The 20290-nt window shown below is 36.6% G+C and overlaps 1 protein-coding gene across 3 annotated transcripts in view; it reads left to right on the top strand.

Annotated features, from left to right (window-relative positions):
• The window catches only part of YIPF7 (Yip1 domain family member 7), a 52723-nt gene that overhangs the window by 12757 nt on the left and 19676 nt on the right, over window positions 1-20290 (top strand). The window contains exon 6 of one of the 3 annotated variants that reach the window (XM_021555711.3): window positions 533-6037. The exons of the other annotated variants lie outside the window; for them this stretch is intronic. Within the exon in view, the coding sequence (XP_021411386.2) occupies window positions 533-695 (163 nt within the window). The 3' untranslated portion in view covers window positions 696-6037. Of the gene's footprint in view, window positions 1-532; window positions 6038-20290 lie in introns of those variants that run through there. 3 annotated transcript variants of the gene reach the window in all.

Genomic DNA, 20290 nt, shown 5'->3' with positions numbered 1-20290 from the left:
GGGCGACCTTTCTGCCCATCCAGCTGGTGTGAGTCTTTCAGAGTCTCTCCTGAGTGTCTAAGGAACCCTTAAAATCTGTTATCTGTGTTACAAAAATGCATGTCCTCCAGATCAGGCTTTCTGTTAGAAGAGCAGGTCTGTAGTGTCATTTTAGAACCTAACAATTTCTGTAAGATGATTTTGGCTGAAATAGAAACTTGGCTAAGTGTAATATTAAACTTTAGCAGCTGCATCTGCTGGAGGCCTAGAAGATTTATTTGTAAATGTACAGATTAGCAGTACTTCTGATGAGGCTTTTATCCATGCTGAACATACTACTTTTCTGTTTGTGGCTATAGTTTTAATTTGCTTTAATGCTTGACTTTTGCTGTGTCAGTCAGTTCTTAGTTCTTCCATTGGGTGTTACCTGTCAATGACATACTGCTAGACATGAACTTGAGTTTAGTAAGATTTGATGCTTCACTTCATTTAGTAATATGTGGACTCTATCATGTTTCTTTTGTGTTTTTGTTTTTGTTTTTTTTCCTCCTAGGGGGACCCCAGGAACTGTGTTAGCTCTGTTTATTATTGGATGGTGCAGTTTGTCAGCCTCCAAAATTTTTACGTCTGCATTGGCTATGGAAGGACAGCAGCTCCTGATTGCATACCCATGTGCTTTACTTTATGGACTTTTTGCACTTCTAACAGTTTTCTAAGATGTATTTTCTGGTAGTTTTCTCACAGTCTGTTTGTGGTTGTTGGAGGTGCGAGGGTTTGTTTACTTATTTTCAGATTGCCTAGAGTTGTATTAAGTTCCACTAACAAAATTAGGTCCTATAACTTACTGTTTTTTTCCTAATGGCTGATAATGAAATAAAAAAATCAAGCTAACAGGTAGATGGCCTTAAAATAATGGTGTTTTGACAGTCTTACAGCTTAAAGAAAAAAGAAATTGTATTGAGAAGGTAGTAAAAGTGCAAAAAAAGAGAAATAAATTATAATTAAAATAAAAATCCTGTTCTGAGTATTTATAATATAATACATATGCTTGAGAGTAGCTAGAATGAAATTATGTAAATATTTAATGGACACAGTAAATCAAGCAAAAATGCATATTTATTTGTTTTAAAAAACAGATTGCCATCCTTTATAATTACTAATTAATATCTAGAATTTATATGTTTGGGTTTGGGATTTTTTTTTTTTTTTGCAACAAAAGACAGAAAACAACAGAGTGACCCTGTTTTGTGGCATTGAAGAATTGGCCAGGAACAAGCTGATACAACAGATGAAACTTAGGAATTTTGTCTTTTTTTTTATTTTTTATTTTTAAGAGGTGCTAGTGTCAAAAACCCCACTGTACTATTTTTAATGCCCAGTAACTTTCTATTTTAAAATTTTCACTAAACCACTGCCTGCTGTAACTGCAGGAAAGCACCAAACAAAGTGAAGGCAACCCCTAAAAATGTCTCCTGAAATAACTGTATTTGAACAGGCAAAATACAAATCTCCATAATTTTATCTGCCCCTCAAAAATCTATTTGCTTTTTTTAGTTTTAGGGGAACCAAACATTTATATAATGGCAATAAAGTACAGAAGGCACAAGATTATATTTTTAAATATAGTATTAGAAATACTAGCCATCAAGAGGAATGCAGATGAGTGCAGACACAACATAAAAAAAATCTAAGTATGAAGTAGAAGGTAAAATGAAGGTAGGTGTAGAAAAAGCTAGGAAAAGTAAATAGATTAAATAAATGAAAATGAGAGGGAAATAAATGGTAGCAGATTATTTCTTCAGTGTCTTATGGTGCCTTTCTTCTTGATGCATATTCTTATGATCCTGATTATCCTCTATTGATTGTTTTGAACTCTTTGTTGAATTGTTTACAAAATATTTTCTTCCTAGACAGTGGGCCAGTGATTCTGGGACTGAGGTTCCTGATGCTGCAGGCACTTAGGCAGAAGCTTAGTATGGCAAACTTGTTCAAGAATACAAAAAAGTAATTGTATTCCTAATCCTTTTCAGGCCAGAGGTAAATTAGGTGATCAGTTTGTCCTCAAGCTAATGACTCTCTGAGTTGCAAGAGCCCTTGGTAAAAATATTTCTCATTGCTGTCATATTTGGTTTTTTTTTTTTAATAACTCTATGCAAGCCATTCTGGAATTCATTTTACTGAATTCCAGCAGAACTAGTTCAGACTAGAGGTCACAAGAAATAAACAAAATGTAATGTATACTTAGCTAATTCCTTTAAAATCACAACTAATTTATGGAGAAATCACTGCATTTATCCATTTCTTTATTGCAAGACTATGAAAACAGGAACAGAGAGGTCAAATTGGAGGCATGACCCTGGAGCAAATTGTGACTATAACTAAACTAGGCAGGATTTAGTTCCATCTAAGTGGGAATCGTGTGAATTTGGAAGATCAGCAATTGTAAACATGAAAAATTTGGCCCTGCTGTATCAGGGAGTAAATTTGACAGTAATAAGGCACAGATAAACATGTCAAGTGACTGCAGGGTATGGATATAAAAATCAGGCACTTTGATTTACCATGCATTAATGGCATTCTCATGTCTGAAAGGGGACAGATTCATATGGCTGCACTAGTTGGAGAGTTCAGAAAAGGTAATTTAGAAACATTTAGATCCATTTTTGTCCTACACTTCCTATTATCATTCTTACTGTCTAAAACAAGTATAAAATGGCTCTATTCTGCAGCACTTTATGTTTATTCTCATACTGATCTGCATGATATGAATGGCAGGGGAAGCAGTGAATTGAGCCATCAATTTGTCTTTTGAGGCCATAGACAAGTCAAATTACTATAGGGAAAATGAACACCTTGAAATTTTGCCACAACATTTACAAAGCAAATGGTAGTTTAATTATAATTTTATGTTTGTTTTCTTAGAATTTGTAACTTCTTCCTTTTCTTCACTGAGACACATCTTCATAATTTTGAATGCTAAAATCTTAATTCCAGTAATTTCCCTTGCTTTACTGTTTTTCTGTGCCAATTTTCTTTTACCTTTTTCCCAAGGGATTTACAGAAAGTGATACGTGCTGGTGCTGTGCTCCCAGCATGGTGTCCTTCAGGAGTCTCTGTGCTGACTGAGGGTTTAATTGTCTTAGATGTCCTTCTACTTCTTTGAAACAAGATTCCTCATTATTACCCAGCTCTCCTTTCTGAAGGTCAGCATATCCATGCTGATGATTTGACCATGTTATTCTTGTGTGTATTTCCTAAAAATATTATGGTCACTAGCACAGACTGTTAGTTCATCCAAAAAAAGTGTTATTTTGATCTAAGATACGTTTAAAACATGAATATTTGGTAATAAGCTCTTGTTCTGACTCTCTGGACAGGCTTTCCCAACACCATCTAGCTTTCTTGTATTTTCTCTTTCTTGGGCACTCATATTTAACTCACTCATATCTTCCCATGAAAGTTTAAATACAAGGTTGGCAAACTGTAGCTTTCAACTTGAAAAAGAGAGAATTCTAAAACGGTAATGGATCATGTACTAATTTTTAATTCAGGCTTCCCAACCCAAAGAGTTAAAAAAATTCATGCAACTTACAAATAAGCTTCAGAACATAAAGGGAAAAATAATTATGGTTTTGGAGAGTGAAGTTTTATAATCTGTCTTTGGTTTCTTGTTCTTCATAGCATGCACATGAAATGTTCTTAATGTGCATTCACACACAAAAATGGGCATTTACAAAGGTCATGTGGGACACAGGCAGTATGGCAGAGATGTAGGAGAAAAAGTGTTTGACTGCCTCCCACTGCACTTCTTGTGTTCCAGGCATACTCAAGGTCACCCTCAGATAAAAGCATGCAGCATTCTGCTGTAATGTAAACATTTTGCTGTTCTATTGCAGCTAAATGCAGGGGGGTATGAAAGTGACCATATTCTGAGTGAGAGGAAACTATAGCATGTGGCTGACTATGCAAGGGCAATAAAATGTTTTGTTATCTGACTAGCAGCTGCTGACAAAATGTCAGGTTGCATCTGGAAACCTCCTCTCCCTGGCCATTTCTGTAGTACCAAAATTCCACCCTTTATCAAAAATCATCTTGTCACATGCCATCTCTAATAGGTTATAATATGACCTTGAATGGTTTAGCTGTTGGTAAGCTGAACTGAGGGCAGAAAGTTGCTGACACATTGAATTGGGCACATGCTGTGGTTCTTGGTGAAAAAGCTCCATTAGCAAAGGGTAATATTTTTCCAGTTTTTTTAGCTCAGAAGCCACAGAGGGCTTATATACAAAACTGTGATCTCATTTCATGACTGTGTTGTCTATGTCATTTGAAATGAGAAAAGAGAGCTCTGTCTTGATTTAGACCTCTCTTGCCACCACTTTATTTCAGTGCCTTGCTAAACAGCCATTTTCATATATTGGCATTTTCTGTTCACTGAAAGATCTTAAGTGAATTTTACAGTAAGGCTGAATTACTTATCTTTATTCCTACCAATAATTGGTATAAATGAAGTAAGAATTGAAGAAATTGTGCCTGTTTTAAATTTCTTTTTTCACCCTTATTGTAAAGAGCATATTTAGTGGTCAGACCATTGTGCGCTTCTTCATGCCTGGCAGATAAGAATATATGATGTACATCAGAATAAATATCCATATACATATGTAAAAATAGAGATACATATATGATAGGGTGCAAGACACTGGAGCTGCAACAAGTTCTGAACAGTAGATTGCCACTTTTCAGAGCATAATATCAACTGTCTGTTGAACCAAGCCTGGGAGATGATGTATATCCTTCCAAAGAAACAGCAATTGCAGCATTTGATAAGCCCTGTGGGGAACCAGTGCACATAATGACAAAGCTTATGGTGACACGATACATGGTTAATGTATTTCCTGAAAGATAAGAAAAGGCTACTGGATCAGCACATAATGGGTCACTGGAGCATGATGGCTACAAAAGTCAACTGCATAATAATGTCGACCTGCCTAGATCATTGTAATAAGAAATTCATCTCTACCTATGTTGGTATCACTCATGGATATGTTTCTTTCCAAAATCTACTCTCTATCAAAATTTCACTGATTCATGTTCAGTTAGCCTCTTACCTGTTTATTCTAAGCAAGCTGCAAGAGTCCTATGAGCAATAGCATGACTTTCTTCTTAAACAATCTCATCTCCTCAATGTTCCCAATGGTGCATTCTTAGGAGAGGTCAAAGCAAACACAAGGGCTGTGTTTTAGTTTTTTGCCAAGTGCTTTTGAAAGAAGAACATCTGCAACAATGACAATATGTTTGCTGTGGTTACCAAGCACATTTATTAGACTTATGGTTGCATCATTAGCTTAAATCTGCCCAGTGACCTTGGTGCTGCATCACTGAACTAGATGGACGATGCAATTCACAGTGATCTGCGTATAGTTGCATAATAAAACCTCGGCCAACACATACCCTGTGCTCTGGCAGCATTTTAGTTAAAATTGCAGAAAAAAAGAATCATTACCCTTCTTTTGCCATGAAATTTAGTGAAGTGATAATGAGTGAGAAGAGGTCACAAAACAATGAACACTCATAGTTGTAAATATAATAGACCATATGGGAAGCCATCACTTTGTAGAGAACAAGGGGTGGATTTTTAAAAGCACAAAGTTCGGTCAGTCCCATCAAAAGTCAGAGATCTGAGCTCAAGTGTCTACTTAGATGGTTTTCCTGACAGCCTCTTGACAGGGACTCCTGAGCAAAGTGCAAAAAGCCACCAGGCTACCACAGACAGTGTACCAGAAGGCTGGTGACCCACATAAAATTCTTGGTAGACACAGCTGTAGCAATAAAGTATAAGAAGCTCTCTCAATGTGTGGTTGCAGAATGTAATTCCTGAATACAACTTTATTCCTTTGGTTATTTTCTAGTTTATTTAATCTTAATCTCTGAACATTGAGTGGCCGTAGCTCAAGCACTGGCAGCTTCTCATCTCAGCTCTTAATGTATAATATGGAGTTTTACTGGGCTTTGGCTTTGCTCTTCAGCTTAATAAATTGCTGGTTGTTCTAAATTCTGACCCTTAGCACCTCTTCTCACTCCGTTTCTTAGCCAAAATGCTTCTTTCATAAATGTTATTTCCTGATTTCTGGTTCCAAGTTCATGATTTTAGTCATAATCTTACCATTTAACAGTCTGCACCCTTGTATTTCTTTGATACTCCATCTACCTTCTAGAAAATGCACACAGAGGAAGAAAGAGTGCTAATGAATAATTTGAAAGTAAATTTTGGAAGTAAAATCCTAGCAGCACATCTTTAGTCCTTATTGTCTACACCTGACTGTGGAATTAACTGTGCAGTTGGGATATGTTATCTAATCAGTAGTGTTGAGAGAGAAACTTCTAATATGCTTCTTGAGTAAACACAGTAATTTTAATACAAATACCTTGTTGATACCTGAAATATGATCAGGGCCTTAGAGGTGATATACAGCTGCATATCTTGATGAAAAGACTCCAGAAACAAATACCCTAACTTTTAAAGAGGTATGAAGTGAGCACTAGATGTGGAACAATGAGATAGACATGCATTACTGTTCCATCACTCTTCTGAACTGCAGACTGAGTGGAGAAAGAGCACTGTTGATGCACTGCAGAATGCGAAACAGTTTAGGCAGTTATTCCTGGTGAAAAGTAGTAATGACACTTGGCTCTCCAGAAGAAGTAGGCGTGATAATGTGATCCGCTTTAAAGTGCACTTGTGCATTTTGCTTGGTGAGTCAATTTGCTGGAGGAAGATGATACTAAGTGACACTAATAACCACAAAAAGGATGAGTGCAGCATAAATTTGCTTATATTTCAGACATTGTGCACATGGTGCATAGAGATCTGCAGAGTGTTGCAGAGTAGCAGCACTGTGATGTAGCTCACCTGCATAATGAGTACTGCTGAATAACTGTTGGCACTGCGTAGGAAACTCTTTGACTGAGATATGAGCATACCTAATGCTTCCTGTGTTATAAAAAGGACCACTTCTCAAAAGAGAAGATCACCCTGGAGACGTGAATTTCTGAGGGCAGACATTGAGGTGATATGTTTAATGGAGCACTTTGCAGTTTGCTTCACCACCATCCCTGCCTATATACTTAAATTCTCTCTTTCCAGAACACCAGTCTGATTTATTGCTTGGGTCCTGCTGCAAAGGAGGAAGCTCAGATCAGTTGCTAAGGTCAGTTGCTAAGAATACCCTAAATTGCAGAAAGAAGCCCCACCGAAATGTCCACCAGACCCACAACCTTTGTTCAGTGAATAATGTAGAGATGTTTTTGCTAAGATAAATCATGCCTCTCTCTGTGCTGCTCATGGCCAGAAGATGTATGTATGGCTGTTCAGTTCCTAGGCTATGGCTAGGGCTTATTGAAGAGCTATGGTCCTTGCATGACCACAAATTTTACAGGCCTTCATCTGGTTCCACCAGATGAAACATTATGTGTGTTGCATTTTCAAGCAGAATTAAAGACAATTTTCCTATTTCAGACTAATTAAAACTGAACTTTCTGTCTGCTATAGCATCTGAATAATCATAGATTCATGAAAAAAACCAGTGCAGGAAAGAGTACCAAGAGGACATTTAGTCCATCCTCTGTCTCAAAGAAGGGTTGACATGGTTTCTGACACCATGATGGTCACATGGTGACTTTCCTTTTAAACTTTAACCTTTCTCTCCCTAGACCTTTCAAATCGCTATACTGAAGACTTGCACCATATTTTAGTGGCAGGTGGCATATACAGGACAGTGTATATATGTGTGTGTGTGTGTGTATATATGCATATATTTGAATGTACTGGCAGGGGTGTTGAAGGTGGGTATGCTGATAACAGACAGTTGGTTATCTGGTTTTGAGTCATTAAGTTACAACAGAGACCACGAAGCAAATCAAACCACTAGAGGATCCTCATGAAGCCTAGTTCCAGTTTTCACATCCTTACTGATGATTGCTGGAATCTCAAAGGCCATACCAGGAAAGGAGTCACTCTATTCACTCCTGTTTTCTCATGCTTTTTTGCTTAAAAAATATACTCCTGACTTTTATCAGAAAATGGATACAGAGGTAGATGGGGCCGAAGAGGTAGTTTGGCCGATCATAATTTGTTATCCTTATAATAATTATCCTCATCCTCAAGACTATTATGCAGTGCCTAATGGCTAATCATGAATGATACCTAGGCAAGGTACAAACAGAGAATAGTGCCTATTTCCCAGAGCAGCTTATGCTGATGAAATATGACTACTGTGGCAGCATACAATTGCATTAAAAATATCATTGCATGAAAACTCTGCAAAGCCTTCCCTCTGTACAGCCTGACTACTGCACCTCAGAAGGCACTTTGCTCTGTAATCATTGCAGTATGGTACTAATGAGCTTGTTGGGCTTTGTGTGCTTTACTGCACAGTTTGCATTCTTTGTGTACTTGGGCACTTGAATGTATTCTAGCTGTGCCAGTGGTATTTGCATTCTGATTGCTTAACAAAACAATGTTGCACATTTAAGGAAAATCACAATGCAAATACAATACATGGCAACAGTAATAATATCCTTTGTGCCTACAAATCCCTATATACACAATGTCACATCCAGATTTGAATGAATTGGGGAATGTGAAACTACAGCATCAGTTGTTACATAAACTGTTTACATATGTTTACCAAAATTTTTCAAGAAGTTCAAGGAGTTAAGGGAATAAGTTTTTTCTGTTAAAAAAAATGAATTGTGCTAATACACTGGGTTGAGACTTAGTCTACATGGGTTCAACTCAGGCACTTTGCTGGATTTCCCAACCTGGACAGGCATTTGGACTTTGAATCCTAAAGATGCTTAGTGACATATCCTGCTGATTTCCTTTAGGTACAGGCATCTCTCAGCATCTGGCCCAGAGGCTTCTCAGCAAGGATAATGATACCTTCACATTTCATAAACATGCTGTGAGAAGAGTTTAGTTTCTTAAAAAATTTCTTACAAAAATCAGGCACTCAGATGATGGAGCCTAAAGTGAATTCTCATAAAAATAGCCAGGTGAAATCTCCTTTCCCAAATTAGCAAGTTTTCTTTTCACTCAGACACATGGTCCCCATATGCACATTCCCCAATCTTTAAACACAGTGGATGGGGTGGCCCTAATGACAAAAGATGGAATATGACAAAATCTGGTGGAGCTACATGGTCAGCCCCCAGCCAGCAAGATACTCTCCTGCTTGCCATATTCTTCCCCTCTGCCTTTTCCCTGTCACTGTAGAACACCCCACATCTTCCCAGTGAGCACATCTCACTAGTGGGGAGGGCAAAAAAATGAGCTCAGACAGAGTATGTGTCTTCCTTTGATGATCCTCATTAAAACCTCCAGGGAGCAACCAGAGGAGTAGAAAACACAGCTGTTATAAGACCAAGATGGATATGAACAAATGTGACAACTCCCATTCCTTGCTTAGAAGTCTCAGGAGTCTCTTTAAAATATGAGACATAAACTACAGCAGAACTGGGAGATATTTAGACTATTTATTGACATGAAGGATGCATCCTATGTGAGGCAGCTCAGAGCAGTTGAGGTATGTGAGCCAGATGTACACCCAACACTCATACCTGTGTACCTTGGCCAGTGTACTGTCAGGTAGAATTAATTTCAGGAAGATTTAGTCCCTCTGTCCCCCAACAACTGTTAGAAAAAGGACTCTACCAAAAATCAATACTGCTGAAATCTAGACTCTGAGTCTGGGCTACTGAGTGACTCTGCATGACCCAGACATTCGTTATCCTCAATATCTGATGGATCCTAGTTTCTTGTAAAAAAATCAGTATGTTCTTCATGTTTTCTGACTTTTCAACTCACAGTCACTGTCCACAGCAATGGATGACAGCTATGCAGAATCGGGCTGGCTGGAGAACTAAATTAAGCAGATTGTTCCCCATTAGATGGAGCTCAGTAAATTGCTTCTTTGACCTCAACAAGATATTAGTTCATTAGTTGTGAGCTAACTCAGGAAAAGGCTTTATTTTATAAATAGCCTGTGATGTATTAAACAATCAAATATCTTTAAGTCTGTTGGTCAATCTGTTACTGTGTAATCAGTCCAATGCGTTACAGAAATATTTTTGCAGTAAACTCCACCAAGTACTATATATTCTGCAGTCCAGTGTGACAAGTCAATGTGCATGTCAGCAGTAACTCTTTACAATCCATCATATGCTCTTGATACTCAGTTTATTACTGACTATTTATGGTAACTTCTTTGTCCTTGATAGGGCATACTCAATTTTAGCAAATAGATGCACAAGTGCTTCTTTTTTTTTTTTTTTTTTTTTTTTTGACAGATCTGGTGTAAAGTTTTTGTCCCAGATAACTTTTTTTTTTTTTACAAGTCTGCATAGTTCTTCAAAATAGAAATACAAATTTCTATTCTATCTGAATGAATAGCAATACAACCTTAATCCTGGAAGTTTGACAGAGAATTAGATCTCAAGAGTCATAAAACTTTTGAGGAAGTAGAAATTGTTTTGCTGTTTTACCTTAGTATGTTCAGGATGTGCATAACTGCATGACATTTAAAAACAAATAACTGATGGAATGCAAATTTGGTGCAGGCATAGGCACAAGCAAATAAGATGTCCAGAAATAATCAAATTACAAGAGTGGGCTGTTTTCAATTTTAGGATTACAAAGCTGACTTAAGCTGCTATTACTCAAATTTCAGTTAACTTGGATCACTGAAAGAACATAGTATAGCTAAGTGTTAGAAGAATGGAAAAGAGGAAATTGCACTAATCTTTATACTTTTGAATACAAACATAGAGAACTCAGTCAATTCCTCAATCTCAGAGGTGTTTGTATCATTTTACTTATCCTTTTTCTCCTGCAGTGGACATTTTCTGAAGTTACATTCCATTATTAAGGAATGTGAACTGAAAGTAAATAGCAAGGAAAAGGAAAGAAGATTGTCAGTCAGTCCAAAATATTTCTTTCATACTAATTAGTCAGATCCTGGGCTGGAATATTTCTATATCATCAGAGCAATTAGGCTGAATAAACTATTTTCATTATTTTCTTTAAAAGTCAGCTGTTCTTCAGATTAATTTCTGATAAACAGAAAACAGAAAATAATTTTCTACCTTGTTTGAATACTGCTCCGTCCCCTATCCAAGTCAATAGAAACCCTTTCCCTAGATTCACTGGCATTAGGATAGAGCTTTTATTGTTCTCGATGAAAACTGAGAATATGTAAGTTCTTGGTAGTGATGGTGGATAGCATTTCATCTGTTCATAAACTGTACTCCCAATAGAGTACAATAGATACTAGCACATATCCCGATAGTATTAAAACTTTTGGAAAAATGCACAAGAAACAAAGGGAAATCTGTCTCTCCTTTTTTCTCTCACTTGCTCATCAGTCTGGTTGGCAGACGGGCTGGGACCAGTCCTTAGGATTTTTATACTGATGATGATTCAGGATGCTTTTGAAACTCTGTTACACTGTTCAGCACAATTAGGCATGCACAAAGAGATGCTGTGATCAAAATATATCTGTTTTCAAAGTATAAAGCAATCCTTCATTGTATAAAAGATGTAAGAGATTATCTAAGGGCTTCTCTGAGCTGCTGGGGTATGTCAAGGAGACACACAACAAGTTTCTGCAGAACATTCTTTCCCAGTCTCCAGCTGCTTTCCACCAACTCCTTGTGTTTCCTTTAGGATTTTATATGTTTCTATGTTTTTCCTTTTGACTCTGCTATAGGCTTCCTCACAGCTTTCTCTCAATGTTGAATTTCTACATCTACATCTAAACTGAAATTGGCTTCCCCTTGGCATTATTTCTGGCAAGTGAATGGGGAAGAGGGCATGCTAAAGTTGAAAACATCAGATGCTGATGAATGCAAAGGAAATTATTTTTTTTTTTTTTACATATTAGAGTAATGGAGAACATTGATTGAGTAGGCTGTCCTCCAAGATGATGCAGAATGTACAGTATTAGAGTACACAAGTTCTTGCAGAAAGGGGAATTACTCCTCCCTGAAAGTCTAAGGATGATAATAAAGACCATTGTAGTGAACAGAGTGGGAAACTACTGCAAAAAAAAAGATAGGCTTTTACTCTGAATTGCACTACAATAAACTTGGAATAAGATCATTAGCAAATATCAATGGGTAGATTGTAGGAATATCAAGACCTGAAATATCTGGCCAACATCATACTGCTGGTCAACAGCAGGGGTTAGGTTTAAGAACAGAAAAATAGACAGTTTGCTACTTTCTGTGGACTGTAAAATAGCTGTGACATGCCTGAGAAAGAAAAGTTTGTATTAGCAGAATTGCTTTAACATTTTTAATGACAAAATCCAAAAGCAGATTCCTTCTGGTTCAGACAAACATTAATCAGTAGAAGCAGGTACTTGTAAATAAATTAACTTTTGCCATAGCCTCCTCTATTTTTTTTCTTTTTTTTTTTAATTTTTTTTTTTTTTTTTTGCTACAGAAGCTGAGAAATCACAATATACCTCAGGGAAAATGGCCTTGTTGATAGAATCTAAAAAGGTTCTTGGGAAAAAATAAATACCAATCAGAAGTAAAATAAAATGCTTGTCTCTAATGAAAAGAAGGAGACTGTTTGATTAGTTTGTGATTCTTAGCATCTACAAAATTGAGGTCACTATTGTGAGGGGATCAGTCAGTTTCTAATCTATTTCTTTAGTGGGGCTTTACCAATTCATCAGAAATTTATATGGAAAAGTCCAACAAAGCTTGAGGCTTGGGCAGAATTCATTATTCAGTACTTGACTTTTTCTTCATGAGATGCATATTTAGCACAGCAGACCTATACACTGAAAAACTCGACGATCCAAAAGCTTTTCCTTGCTAAAGCTCTGAAAGGTCTCTTGGAGATGTCTACTACATAGCAAGTCCATACATATTCTTAAGGGAATCCTGAAGTATATCCTACTTACTTTTGAAGCTATTTTTGTAAACTATCAATGCAATGCAAGGATTGACAAGCATGATAGACAATATCTATTTACTGATCCTATAAATCATGCCTGTAAAATCAAGCTTGTTTCCCAAGCAAGGTTTGATGCACAAACTACATAAATTGGTCCAATGAAAAATTAATTATTTAATCTGATAATTTTTGCTATATTGGTAAATGCCGAATTTCATTTCCTCCCATAGGATTTATTTCATTCTTCCCATGAATCTTAAAAATAATGCATCATATTCTTACAATAATGCACCTTCTTACAATACAGACAGCAGCAAACATACACTGCTCCCATCAGTGTGGGCTCAGAGCCTGGCCATTAAGTGCTAGGATACCCCTGGCTGCATTGTTGCAGGTAGCTCTTCTATGACAAAAACCAAATATTAAATTATATGGCTGAAGGAAGTGGATGCAAGAAAGGAAGGAGAATACATTCTCATGGCAGTGTTCTGTCTGCTGCAGTAGATTGTATTGAGTATGAATGTGCATGAAAGGATTTCATTGAATTCTCCTTTACTGGTATTGTCTCCCTGCACTCTTAAATAGGAGGCATAAAGATTTCAGGTTTAGGTAATAAAGGAATTATAATCATTGGCTAATAATTCAGTCATTCTCCTTGAATAATGGAAGGATAAGAAGCAAGAGAGGTTTTGGGTAGGGAATAAAACATCTGTCATAAATGTCCAAGACTTTAAGAGTTGCAGTCTATATCCCCTTTAGAACCTAAGGCTCTATATAGGTAATTTACAGTCTCTGACTTTCCATCATCACCATGTTTTTCACAGGAAAAAGGAAGGAATGGATTGAAGCTTTACTGTACAAGTGAGGCCTAGTTGCTCTTCATGTATGGGTTTATTTTCTATAGAAAAAACAATGAAGATCAGTGAAACTATTTTAGCAATTACTATAATCATCCATTTTTAGGAAAAAAAAAATCCACAAAACTTTTCCACATGCACTTCCACTAAATTAAGAAGGGAGAATGACAGAATTATATCACAGGGTTGGAGAAATATTGTTTGGGAGGAACATCAGAGTGTCATGTTGTGCAGCTGCCCCATCAAAGCATTACTATCCCCAGAACTGAGCTGTGTCAGCCATCGGTTTGTTAAGCCAGATCTTGAAAACTTCCCAGAAAGTCCACATCATCCACCGGTGTTCCAGTGTTGCACCAAGCTCTTTGCAAAGTCTCTTCCAATGCCCCACCTGGCCATTGCCTCTTTTGCCATTTGCCACAGCTGAGAAGAGATTGTCTCTGCATTTTATCTGTTCTTCAGAAATCTGTAAGCTATTATTAGGCTTCTCTCCTTAACCTTGTCTTTATGAGACTATGCAGTCCCAACTTCTCTTCCTGACACATATACTGTAGGTCTGTGAATACATCTTCTGTTTTCTAACATCAGGATAATTCTCAAAATGTTGCTGTGATTTTTGTTTTACTGTAAAAACTGCCAATAACTTGAGTAAAGTAAATATCTGAGATTAGATACAAGAGTTTAAGGCCTGTAGAGTACACTGAAATATTTGAAGAAGTCTAATTTTAATGAGTCTACAATTACCACATTTTAGTGAGCACTTAAAATTAGATTGTCTATTTTTATAATGTGAAGTGGTCAAGCAGCATAAAAGATTGTTAGTAGAATAAAAACCAAAAGAGAAATTGTATAGAAAATGTTCAGATCAACACAAATCCCAAGCCTCTGTCCCAGCAGGACATTATGAGAAGATTTCAGTTTTATCAGCTTGTATACAGCAACATGGAAGCCACTGGGAACATTATAGTAATTCTACAAATGTTTAATTTGGTAGACAATAAATAAATTGTTATTTGGTTGCTTTTACAATTGGAAGGGGGAAAATTTAAAATGGAACTTGATACAAGTTATGCTGTTTCTGTAATTTCACAGTAGGACAATCATAGACCACTTAAAACTATAAATGTGTAGAAATTCTCAGTGCTTCTAAAGCATGTAACAGTCACGGAAGCCTTATGATATTGAAAGTAATGTAAAACTCTAAACAGCATATGCTGAGCTTCTGTATTGTACAGAAAATTCTGTGTTGTATATTGTCTTCTGTTTCAGAAAACGATTGTAAGACATTCAGCTGTAATCAGCAAAGTATGAGATTACTGCAAAATTCCTGCAGATTCCAAAAAATTATGAACCCAACCTTATCTGTACTCAAGACAAACTATCTGGAGTCTTTAGCATTACAACACATAAAAAAACCCACACATGTGCTTGACGTTTAACATTGATGCTTTCAGATTCCTGTGAGAACCCCAGCCTTGTTTTGGGGCCACATGTGGTGGTGAAATTCCTCCTCCAACCCGTGCTTCCAAAGAAAAACTCCGCAGGCTTTAGCTATTCGGTCTCAAGGCAGTTTATTGCTAGTTATCTAACAGATTATGTTCTTGGACTGCAGCTATTTGATCAGCGGCCTGGGTAGAGGCACACACACCCCCTGACATCCTCTCTATCTGCTGTCTTCTTCGTCTCTCTCTCCGCCCAGGGTTGCTGCTATCTTTTATAAGATATATTACGTATAACATGTTTACAATTATTCCCCAATACCTACTACCTACGTTGCCAAGTGTTTTTCTACTCTAAACCAATCTGTGAGTGCCAACATCACCAAGAACATGGAGGTAAGGAAGAAGAAGGAAGAAGGATGGGATCAGCCCACTTTCCTCCATCTTAGAACTTCTGACCCCCATGTACAAAGCGAAACCCCCCCTGTACATGTGCTAAAACCCCCCTGTACAATACTAAAAAAATTTCCCCTCTACTTCGTAACTACTTATACTATACTATCTAACCTTTTGTGACTGCTTGTTCCACCTCCAAAGTTGGTAATTCATTCCATGGCTCAAACTCAAAATCACAGTTGTTTTTCAGCTGTCTGCCAGGGTCTAGAATGCTTCTGACCAAGGCCTGGAACCTCTAAAAATGTCTGAGAGACATTTTGAGTTCCCACAGATTCCAATCTTAAAAACTCAAAATTTCCTTATAACCCTGGTGAGGCTATCTAAGCCTCTAAGGATAAATAGAAGGCTGGTAAACATCAAATTTGATCTAGTAAATTTAGAAGTACTTTGCAGAAAATATCCCAAAAGAGATCAGGAAACATCCATGTGATATAATTTCTTACTATGCTGGGGAAGATGTGAGTCTAATTCAGGTAAGGAACAGAACTGAATCTGAGTCTCACCCATCCCATATAACTATTACAGGATTGAGAAAATATGTGCCTTCACTACTTCTAGGTAAGTGATAAGCAGTTTTGGCAGCTAACAGACATACTGAATACTGAATTTAATTTAGCATAAGGTACTGAGTGTTTCTCAGCATTTAGAAATGCATAATTTGCCTTGCTAGCCTTTGTAAGTCTATTTCTTGTGACCTTCAATGCCTAACCCTAAATATGGATTCTGCTAAATGTTCAGTACCACAGCTACTAGGATTGGTCCACCCCCTTCACATATCCCTTCACCAATTTTGGAGAAAACTCCTCAAGTACCCCTACTCACCACAAAAAAAAAGTCATACCCATGTTATCAGAATAATAACAGATTTAATTGCCTTCTCCAAGTGAGATCAACAGAAGACTACCCAACAGATACTGATAAACTGCTAATTAAATGACACACTTCTGCTTACATTCCCTTTTTCACCCTTTTCAACTTCTCATTTTTTTCCCTTTACCACTCTCATCCACTCCCAAATAAACAGGCTTTTTATATTAACTCTTTCCTGTTGTCCCTAGTTTTATAACTCCTCAGCACTTCTGATATTTGCACTGGTAATTCATTCAAGTTAGTGACCCACTCCTGTTATCATAGTCCTCTTTCCTACTCCTTCTTGTGTTGCTATCTTGTTAATGTGGCCTTATCAGAATTAGATGTCTACATATGTATTACCCCCCTTTTGTTTTTTGTAGGACTCATAATCCCTTGTGGTGTTGTTTTGTGAGTGTAGCTGCATGGCAGGGCTGCCTGCCTGTGTGCATACTCTTACGAGGGTTAGGCTGGTCTGCACGATGAATCTTGTACAATTTAGATGCATTCCTTACTGCAGTAGAAGATTAATCCCTATTGCATGAACAGAATTCTTATCTTTCATTCTTGGTCAGCACACCAGGAATATTGACTCCATACCAGCTCATAGACATGGAATGTCAGTGCACACATTATCAGGAAGCTTCTAAGAGAGACAAGAAGAACTTATACACAAGTTGGAATGATATACTGAAATCAACATTAAGTTGATTTTCCATATGGAGGCAGAGTACTAAATCATATATAACAGAAGACAATATTCAAAAGTTCATTGTCTTTGCTTCTAAATCTACTCCAGATTTCCCCAGATTGACAAAAAAGCTCTTAGATCAGTTTGGGGACTTAAAAAAAAACCCAACTAACTAAGGCTTTATTTGGTTACAAATAATGAGTTTATTGTTTCCTTGTTTGCTTTTTGTTTTGGGTTGTTGTTGTTGTAGTTGTTGTTTTTCTTTTAACAAATAAATAAAACATAACCATAGAAAAATATTAGCAGCTATCTCTGTCCTCGTTGAACTCCTTCATCTTGGGAAATTACTGCTGCTGACTGTGGCCCTTCACCACTGTATGCTTGCATTCATTTAAGCATTGAGACAGTCACCCTGAGACATCTTGCCTGAATGCTGGAATGCCCTTCAGAAGACAGTCCTGATGCCTAGCTCCACTGATATATATATATATATATATATATAATATATATATATGTGTCATACATATGTGTGTATTTTTCTGTAGCAGATGAGTAATGTAAATGGTTTAAATTATTCCACATGAATCCATCTAATTCAGGCCATATGGTGAATTCTTAAGATTCTTGTCTTCAAGGACATAGAGCTTCTGAACAGATTGTTTGTGACAGGAGAAAGAAATTAATTTTCAAATAGTTTTTATTATTTTCCAGAAGAAATTATATCAAACATGTCATGCCAGTTTTTTATTGTCCTGCCACAGAAAGGCTGACTGAAAGATCTACCCAGTCATTTCAAGCAAACTCTACCACTGGTGAAGCTCTTCTGAGATCACTTGTACTACATTGTGGATTGACCAGTAAGATATGTGACTTCAAAGTGACAATTCACATGCTTAAATGTTGACACTTGCTGAACTGCATCTTTCTGTGACTACATTATTCATGATTAGTGCAAGAATCATAAGAATAAAATCATAAATGAGTAAGTAAATGAACATGTGAATGAAATTCACGTAATTAAAATAAAATAATAATCTATAGAGCCTCTCGTGTCTACATGACAATTTCATTAAGCTCTTGAAGGACAGGTACTTTTATGATTAAAAGCAGAGTTTTACTGATTATAAGTTATGAATTGATGTACCTGTATTTATGATAGTTCCAGTATTATATATTGTATCACTTATATTAAAACCAGAAAAGAACCATCTAGACCTGAGGCATCAAACTGCTTGAATTAACAGTAAAGGAAACCACAGTCTTATATATTATATAATTCTTTCAAACACTAAAAGATGTAGCCCTACACCATCACTAAAACAGTATATCAAGAGGCATAAAGTCACTCCTCTGCAGAGGCCTCTTCTCCATGCTGGGTCTGTCTGCAGTGGGAGGGCGTGCTGCAATGAGCTTGCTCCCTCTCACTGGGGTACTGTAAATATCAAATTAACTTCTGTAAGGATGATTTTACTTCTCATCACCTTTTATCATGAAATATATGCTTTTATAGTTTAACAGGATCCAGCCCTTGGCTGAAAAGTGAAGTTCAGAAGAAGGGAGACTCAAGTAGGAATCTCAGGCTATGGCTGCACTGTGGGTATGGCAGCCCTCCCAGCCCTCATGCTGTCCCAGGTGCCCTCCAGGATTTCTGACTCCCCGCCAGGATAACACAAATTCCCTGCATTTGAATATCCTGATTTCTGCCGGGACTGGCCAGGAGGGAGCTGCCAATTGCCCTGGGAGTACCCGACCCAACACATCAGGGATCTTGATGGCACATCAGGGTCATCTGGCCTGAAGGCTGAATAAATTCTTCCCTCCCATTTCTGTGTTCCCCTTACCGAGGAATTTAGGTACATAAATGACTCCTCTCTATTCTGGAAAGCCTATAGGTATCAAATAGCTGAACTGGTTTTCTGTAAAAACATTCCCTCATCCCCTTTTCACTGTGCATCCCTTTGCACAATGTAAAGGACTGCTGGGACACAAAAAGGAAGGTAACTAATGTGCCATGCAGGTGGAAGGAACTAAAGAATGTTACCTGATTCACAGCAGAAAATTCATAATATGACTTTGATTAGTTTGATTTTAAATTGTCAAAATATTTGGTTAAATGCTTGTGTCTCTTTGTTTTCTTGATGTATACAATTTATTTTCTTTGTTTTTAGTGGAAAATAGCTGTTAAATAACCACTGATTTCAATAGGCAAAAAAAAGTTTTGGAACATATTTCAGGGAAAAGTTGAGAAAAAAAATCAAGCATAGTCTTTAAAAAAAATACAATATCTAATAATATAGTTTTAAGGAAAAATGAACCCAAACAACTGATCGCCTCTCCTGAGACATGAATCTCACTGAGAAGATTAAATTCTTATTTTTTTAATAAGCATATTTATAATGACAATATTTGAGCATGGCTCATTTCATAAAAGCAAACATAGAAACCAATCATTAAAATTCAGTCTCTCTCACCAAAACCCATGCCTGGAAAATTATAATATACTGTAGAATAATTTTGTAGACAGAATATAATGTCAGGAATGCAATTATTGTTACAATAACTCTTTACAGAAGAATTTTAAAGACCACTAATTTTGTCAGTAGTTTCTATGTCCCTGCCAGATAAAAAATTCAGGTTCAGAAATATAAAAAATAGGATATATATATAAATATATATATATAAATATATATATATATATATATATAATATATATATATATATATATATACATATATATATATATGTATATGTATATGTATATGTATATGTATGTATGTATGTATGTATTTATATATGTATGTATATATAATTATTCATCTTGAAGTTGTAACAGAAGTGGTACTTAGCAGCTGTTTATATTCTTTGGTAGTAGAAATTGTTGGAAAGTGCATTTAATGCAGATAGCTAGATTGATTTGTCATTCTAAATATCTTGACTTTTTTTTAATCTTTGCAGTAATTATATGAACTAAATGACAAACTGATATAAAAATAATGCTTAAGACGGAACTAAATAACCAATTAAATCTAGTTCAAGGAGTAAAAATTTGTTTACAAAA

Source organism: Lonchura striata, chromosome 4 (genome assembly GCF_046129695.1).
Source record: "Lonchura striata isolate bLonStr1 chromosome 4, bLonStr1.mat, whole genome shotgun sequence".
In the NCBI taxonomy this organism is placed as follows: Eukaryota; Metazoa; Chordata; class Aves; order Passeriformes; family Estrildidae; genus Lonchura; species Lonchura striata.
Note: the sequence above shows the minus strand (reverse complement) of the source record. Positions and strands in the feature narration are given on the sequence as shown.